Source organism: Papaver somniferum, chromosome 5 (assembly GCF_003573695.1).
Source record: "Papaver somniferum cultivar HN1 chromosome 5, ASM357369v1, whole genome shotgun sequence".
In the NCBI taxonomy this organism is placed as follows: domain Eukaryota; kingdom Viridiplantae; phylum Streptophyta; class Magnoliopsida; order Ranunculales; family Papaveraceae; genus Papaver; species Papaver somniferum.
This window is the reverse complement of record NC_039362.1, coordinates 177541580-177549262: the sequence shown is the minus strand read 5'-3', so window position 1 is coordinate 177549262 and position 7683 is coordinate 177541580. Positions and strand designations below refer to the sequence as shown.

At 37.4% G+C, this 7683-nt stretch overlaps 1 protein-coding gene and 1 long non-coding RNA gene across 2 annotated transcripts; both read left to right on the top strand.

Annotated features, from left to right (window-relative positions):
* Nucleotides 1–1131: 1131 nt before the first annotated feature.
* LOC113283781 (F-box/kelch-repeat protein At3g06240-like) lies at nucleotides 1132–2451 on the top strand. The gene is made up of 2 exons (XM_026533144.1): nucleotides 1132–2120; nucleotides 2221–2451. The coding sequence occupies exon 1, from the start codon at nucleotides 1163–1165 to the stop codon at nucleotides 1952–1954; it is 792 nt and encodes a 263-aa protein (XP_026388929.1). The 5' UTR covers nucleotides 1132–1162; the 3' UTR covers nucleotides 1955–2120; nucleotides 2221–2451.
* A 1693-nt stretch (nucleotides 2452–4144) lies between these two features.
* Nucleotides 4145–7340, top strand: LOC113283782. Its single transcript, XR_003327626.1, has 6 exons — nucleotides 4145–4450; nucleotides 4788–4993; nucleotides 5221–5981; nucleotides 6161–6362; nucleotides 6479–6766; nucleotides 6884–7340. It is a non-coding gene; the product is annotated as an uncharacterized LOC113283782 (long non-coding RNA).
* Nucleotides 7341–7683: the final 343 nt, after the last annotated feature.

The window sequence follows — 7683 nt, the reverse complement described above, 5'->3', positions numbered from 1 at the left end:
AAGAAATCCTAGCCTGGGCACAAAAACTACAACAAGAATATTCCAGGGCACTGCACGCTTCACCACCAATCATACCAGGAGATACACCAACATTCAACCACCCAACAACAGATAAAAGGATAGCAAGAATATCGGTAGGTTGGTCCATTCCGAACATCAACTGGATTAAGATTAACACAGATGGAGCAGCCAAAGGCCACCCGGGATTTGCAGGGGATGGATTCCTCTGTAGGAACTCTGATGTGCGAACTTTAATAGCAATGGCGCAACCGCTGGGAATTACGACTGCACTAACTGCAGAAACCTGGGCTCTGCTATTGGCTTCAAGAACAGCAACAGAGAGACAATGGCCTAGAATTCTCCTTGAAACAGACTCAGAGAACCTCCTGCGTTTCATCACATCAACTACCACTCCACCTTGGCACATAGCAGGAATGATTGAAGAAATAAAAAGTAGGCTTAGGCAGATCCCGCAAGTCGTTATACAACACAACTACAGGGAAGGAAATCAAGCAGCAGACGGACTAGCAAATCATGCAGCAGATGGAAGCCAAGAAGGAAACTATTCAACCAAAATATGGGACCAGACAATCCCATCTTTTATCAGTCATATTTTATTTCAAGACTCTTTGGGTACCACATATCCACGACAAGTTGTAATCTAGCCTTTTCTAATAGAATTCATGCTTCAAAAAAAAAACTAACAGTGACCACCATCATTTTCTTTAAAAATGAAAATCCGCAACCGGGTGTTGACTGCTGGTTTCGTCACCCAAATAACTCATAGTTATACAACTGTGACACATCTGATAAATTACTTAAATACAATCTCGGAAACGATCACGTTGACCATTTTGTCAAACTCATGACTATCCATATTCTGGTCTTCTTCATCTCGGAAACAAGCGAACAACAAAATCCCCAATTTCATAACGAAATAAACCCTAGTTTCCTCTACCGGAAATTCCAACGCTGAAGAAGAAGAAGATATAATGTCGTCAAGTCTTCCCGAAGAGATCTACCTCGACATTCTCTTAAGGATACCGGTGAAATCAACGTTTGCTTGTAAGTGTGTTTGTAAATCTTGGCTTCATCTCATTTCTGATCCTGATTTTGCTAAAATGATCTGAGTCTTTCGGTACTAAGAAACAAACCTAATCTCATGCTAATGGGGCAAGATTATCAGATTCAGAATGATAACCATACGGTATTCCGTTCCGTAAGTAATCATTCATTAAAATCATTATTGTCTACTAGGGATCTTTATCATTCAGTTAAAATGGATTATCCATTTAATTCCATGAAGTGTCGTTTATGGGTTGAAATATTGGGTTCTTGTGATGGTTTGCTCTGCCTATGGTTCCAAGTTGATGATGATGATGGGAGGATTTTTCTATGTCTTTGGAATCCTGCTACCAAAGAGCATAAACAAATACCCAAATCACCATATAATGATGAATTCGACATGGTTGCATTCGGGTATGATGCTAAGAGTGATGATTACAAGTTATTAACTCGTTATTGTAAGATAGTCCAAGTCTATTCGTTGCGATTAACTTCGTGGAGAAGAATTGGAGATGTGGACTTTTATATTACTCTAGAAGCTGGGGAGCTTGTTAATGGAGAGCTTCATTGGTTGGCTGAAGCACGAAGCTCTTCACATTTTGTAGTCTCTTTAGATATCAGTGAGGAGACATTCAAAGAAATACAACTACCAAAAGGACCTTTGGTGAATAAACACCGGTTTATGACACTAGGGGTGTTGGAAGGGTGCATGTGTGTTCTTGTTCGTGGTATCAATGCTCGTGCGGAAGTATGGGTAGTGGAGGATTATGGAGTTCAAGATTCTTGGACTAAACGCTATGTTATTAACGATGAATTGATTGTGAAAGCTTCTTCGTTGAAGCTTATCTGGTCTTTTAAAAGTGGGGAGATTCTATTCAGGATTCGTTAACGTCGTGGTCTAGTTTTATATGACCCTAAAGATGAAAGTGTTAGAAAACGACACACTCAGAGGTTAAATCATATCTTCAGCGAAGCGTCTTATTATGAAAGCTTAGTTCCCCTGAAATCAAATACTTATCAGGGAAGAAGGACCAGAAGAACAAGACTACCACCAAGTAAGTTTTGGTTGCATTTTTTGATGTGCAAATATTTCCATCAAGTGATTAGTGATATAATGTTACACCAGTTTATTTAATAAGACACTTATGTTTGCAGGGATTCCTCTAGCACCAAGGCCACCATTTAGGGTATGTGGTGGATCTACTTCTTCAAAGGCAGCACCCTGTAAGTCTAGTGGTAGGGGTCTATGTCGGAAATAGTTGGGTCATATCTAGAAACAATGATACGAATATCATTTTGGGCTGCTAATTATGATTTGCTACATAGATAGCATCTACCACAATACACCTTATTGTGTAGAATTTGTGTAACTTATTGGTTTTTGATTCCGCACTTTTTCTTGAGTCATCAAATCATTTGAAGTTCCTAACGATAGTAATATTACTGCTTGCAATAGCAATATCTCCATGTACGGTCATTATTTACATTCCTACACATCTCACAGAGGTGCATGGATCGAATATCTGATCTTTAACATGTCTTAGACAGAGCATTGGTTTTGGTCTTCATATGTCTTTGTACAATCTGATTATCCATTTTCAAACCTCCCATCCCATCATTACCTTTGGATGAGTCTGAAAGAACAAAGAAGATATCAGGTATTCTGCAACTCTCAACTTGTTGTTTACTTGTTCTCATATAGCATGTGCTGTTGGTTTTTATAGTAGTACCACTGCACTTGCAAATCATGTGGTAGAAATACTTCTTAGTTACTTCTCTTATTCGGTTGGGATCAACGATTTTCTTGGTAAACATCGATAAACATTTCTTTTTGTCATTCTTGTGGTGTTATTGGGCGGAGTATATTCAGATAAGTAGAAATTGACGGATCATCTTGTTTGTAAGATCCGAGAATTAAAGTCTTGACAGAATTTGCTTAGCTATATAATGTTTTGCTTAGCTCGATTCTATTGGAATTGCTCATTTTCAAATGTTATCCGCATTTTTCACAAACACTTTACTTTTGACTTTCACATTGAACCTTTCCTTGTGAGATGCTGGTATATCACATTCTGGTTTTTGTGCATTGTCAGTTGTTTGCAAATAAGTAACTGGGTTCCTAGCCTTAATATTAGGTCGTTTATTCAGCCTTAAGTAACTGGGTTCATTCAGCACTGAGTTCCTAAGCAATTGAATGATTACATAAACTGGAAATTGTAAGGTCCTGTTTAATCAGTAGACACGGGATCCCATCTGAATCCTCCTGTTGCCCATCTTTGTTTGCAAGATAAAGCGTCTGAATCTTGGATCAATAGCTTTGTTTTTCTTTCTGTAAGATATTAATAATATTACAAGTATTCCTTTCTGTAAGATTTCCATAAAACATCCTGTTTTTTCTTTCCGTATATTTCAATGACAAAAATAAGGGTATTCCTCTCTTTGGGGTGTTACCAGATGAATTATGGTCCCTTTCTTTGTTGAGTATACTTGTATTAAAGCAATACAATTTAAGGGGATTTTTACCCCTAGATGTTCCCCTTTTTGCACACTGGTGAATGACATGGAACCTGGTGGATCTCATTGTTGACAAAGCAACAGGTCCTGACAATGGTTTCCGAACCAGGATACGCAATCTGACACTTAGACTTCAACTTGGCAATCTTCATTGACGTGGTCATTTAAGAATGGTTAGATTCTATTAAAAATAGACATGAGCTAGTTTTTAATGACACGATGAAGGAAGTTAGTTGCTAGAAAAAGTCGTATTTGGACAATGTTTGATTTGTCTTTTGGTTTTGCGCTAATGCATTTTTGAAACTGATATGCCACTACTATAGTACCTGCTAGTGCTAGGTCATAAGGCCTGATTATTTTAGCAAGGTGTGTAGTAGTAGAAATAAGCACATTTTCCAGCTGATGCTATGCCATAAAGACAATTTCTCATCGAGTATGAAGGAGAAGCCTCTCAAGCAGTTTAGAGTCTTCATCGGTTTCATTCTCCAGTTCATTGGCTGCCAAGTTTCTATAATGAAATGCTACTCTATCTTGAGCAATATTGGAAATGGTATGACATTTTTTGTAGATTTAGTATTGTCCTACATTTTTCAAGGCTTATAAAAATTAGAAAAATGAAAGAGAAAAGGGAATTGTTATCTCTCCTGCCTTGATAAATTTTAACACCGAAAACCTTTTAATTTTTCTACTCAATAATTGAGCACTTCCCCACACTGATATTTGCAGATGTATGGTTGCATTCCTGACGATTGTAAAAATCTTGTTCTGAAGCTGTTGATTTAGGTTATGACTGTTTAGAGTGGCAAATTTGTGTCTCGAATAAACCTTGCTAATGGAGAAGTTGTTCCTGAAAGAAGTGCACTAGACAAAGGTAGCATCTGCAACTTTATCTGATGCGTTTGATTCTGATTATATTGTATGATTTAAATTAGCTAACCCATGGTTTACAGAAGGGGTCACTAACCTCCATAAGTATAGCATCAATGCTGTTCTTTGCAAATTTCTCCTTCTGATAGTATTTTGTATTATGGTTTTATCAATATTCCTACATTAGGGACTGGTAAACCTGTACCCACTACTTGTGTAATTCAAAACTTACTAATATTGAGAATTTTCGTTGGTTTTATTTCAAGATGTTATTTTCATGTTTGCACTTGAAATGAAAATGATCCATCTTAATATGGGATGTTTTATATGCAAAATCTTAGGTGTCCTTGATATCTTGTCTGGGGATATGCCTAAAGGTAGTAAGATTCAGACCAAGCATCTCGAGGTATTGATTGAGTTGCAACTTGCACAACATGGCGAGTGCTTTTGCAAGGAATATTCAACATTTGTTCTCGGATTCTGCTCTTTAGGTTTTATTGGACATACTGAAGGCAATATATTCCCCTTACGAATCCTTTAAACAGAGGTGAGGCTAGCAGTATCACTACAATCTTAGTTGTATTATCTCCATCACTAGTCTACTGTAACGATTTCCAGTGAATAAATAATCTAGAATTAGTTTACCATCAATTTCATAATTTTTAAAATCAAGCTGTTAATTGTAAATCAAAATTTCTCCTTTGCCCTCCGTTGGCTAATTGAATTATCTAAATATCCTATTGTAAAACCTAATAAGGAAACTTTGCTTTCTAGATATGGACAGATAGAATGTATAATCCTGTCTTCTGAGATTGCTGGACTGGATCTTAGGGGAGCTGTTGGGGGTCAGGCATTCAACTATGTGGAACATTTCGAAGTATGCAAGAATCTATTCCACAAGTTATTGTGCTTCTTGATGCAGCTTTGGAGAGATGCATCAATTTACTGGAGGTTCCGAGGCAGGGGAACTTATTTTGGCAATTGACGATATTATGATGCAGTTTATTCCATTTTTCAACAAACATTGAAATCATTGGGCGCTGTATGTGGAGTGGACTTCACCAGTGATGCCACTGGTACAAAGAAAGAAATTGGTTCGGACAGAAGGGAAGGAGCCTATAATGCGCACAGATTAGAGACTAGCTTAGAAGAAGAAGAGTGGTCTATTGTCCAGGGAGCATTGCAGATTCTTACAGTTGCGGATCGTCTAACAAGCAGGTCTTCAGTGTTAGAAGCTTCCTTGAGATCTACTCTTCCCCGTCTGAGCACTAGTTCTCAATGGATATCAGTGGAGACAGTTGAAGAACTGCAACTGCAACTACCAACAACTCAATAAGATATGAATATGGGAGTGTTGGATGCCTTTGCGTACTTGCTCAAAATGAAGAGACTTTTAAAGTGTGGGTAATGCAAGATTATGGAATTCCAGAATCTTGTACAAAACTGTATACCATTACGTATGAGAGTGTGCCATCAGAAAAGTCATCGGAATAAGCATCAGTCAGTGGAATAAGCGACTAAAAGTCATTGGAAAAGTAAGTTATCGATTGATTTTTATCTTCTCCTTCCTTTCTAGCTTTCTGTTTGGATTGAATGTTTCATTCCTTTAGTTTGGTATTGCAAAAAAAGTCGTGGGAGATCTTTCATCATAGTATTGGCCTTAAAGTCCTTGTCTAACTCTCTGCTCGTCTTTCATCATTGTTTTTATTTACAGTCGTTTCACACTTACCATGGAGAACTCTCTGAGAGAGATACCGTGAACTATTGTTGGACAACTGTTTAAATCTTATATTGAATGCCATGGGATTGAGTCCCAGCTTTCAAATTTCCAACACTTAACTATTTTTTTTTGCGCGGTTTTCGGTCAATTCCTAGACTTTCAATCTCAAGCCCTCTTCCAATACATCATTCTTCAGGTACATATCTGCAAATGGTATCTTCTTTTGGTTTTCTTTTCTTTTTCGTTTCTCCTGATCACTAGTTCACTACCTAATTCATGCTTTAAGTATTCCTTTTTATAATTGTTATTCAGCTGAATACAAGTGGATTAGATCGTAGCAGAGACCATGGTCTGGGTAAAGAAGCGAATTCACCACTTATTTAGGGATGAAATTCTCAACTTCCTGACCGGGTTTGTATAGATGTGATATGGCCTTTCAGTTTCCAACTAGCTGATAGGAAAATCGTAACCTACACATTTACTCCTCTTTTGGTTCCTCAAGTACCATTTCATTACTTTCTCAGGCGGCCGAGTTGATTTGATTCTCTACTATCCAGTTAGCCGTTCATTCTAGCATTACACAGGCTCCCTTGCGTATCTGTATGTTTTTTTCCCAAGCATTTGATTTTCCTTTAAAAAAAAATTTAAGTTTGCTTGATGTACCCTCCTTACACTCATTACAAGATTTGCTCAACTTTTCTTCTATTTGACTCGCAGGTGTATTTCCGGCTTCAAACAGTACCACCTTTTAGTTCATTTGAGTACTCCATTCTATAACTCAGTAAAAGACAGGAAGCCAGCAGAATCTCAACTGAATTCAATTGCTTGCAGGCTGGCAACGCGAAATATCCAATCTGTTCATGGTTTCTGAATTTCACTGCACAGCGTAGTGTATATCTGGTGCATTGCATTAGTATAAATTCTCTCTGTATCTCTAACAAGTGACAACAGCTCACAAGGAAAAGTATAAAATCATCAATTACACCTGTTATTCAATTCGGATCCTAAAACGGTTTTAGGCCCAATCATTGGAAACAGGCTTGAGTTTGAAGCTCTTCATTTTTCTAGGCCCAACTAGTGTTGTTAGTATTGCTCCCACGGTTTCTCAAAGGCAATGACTAATTTTTTTTTGGGAAAATTAGGGGGAGACCCAAAAAAAAAATAATATTCTCATTGTCAGGTCCACAATTAATTTTGGATACCGTGACACCCATAATTATATGAAATTATTAAAAATGTATGCATGACGGATTATGCATCTGCATGATGGGTTATGCATCAGGGGTATAATTGGCAACACAATTTGGATATAACATATCTAAAAATCCTCGCCTTGGAAATTTACAAATTTTATATCGTTGGAAATCTTTTAAAGAGAGCTACGCAACGAGTACAAACGACAATATCAAATTTTTATTTTTCACGAAAAAATCGGAGGTGATCATCGTTTTAAGAAAATTTTCGAAAACTGACTGCATATTCATTATGCAGCCTCCAAAAAAGATGCATAACACATT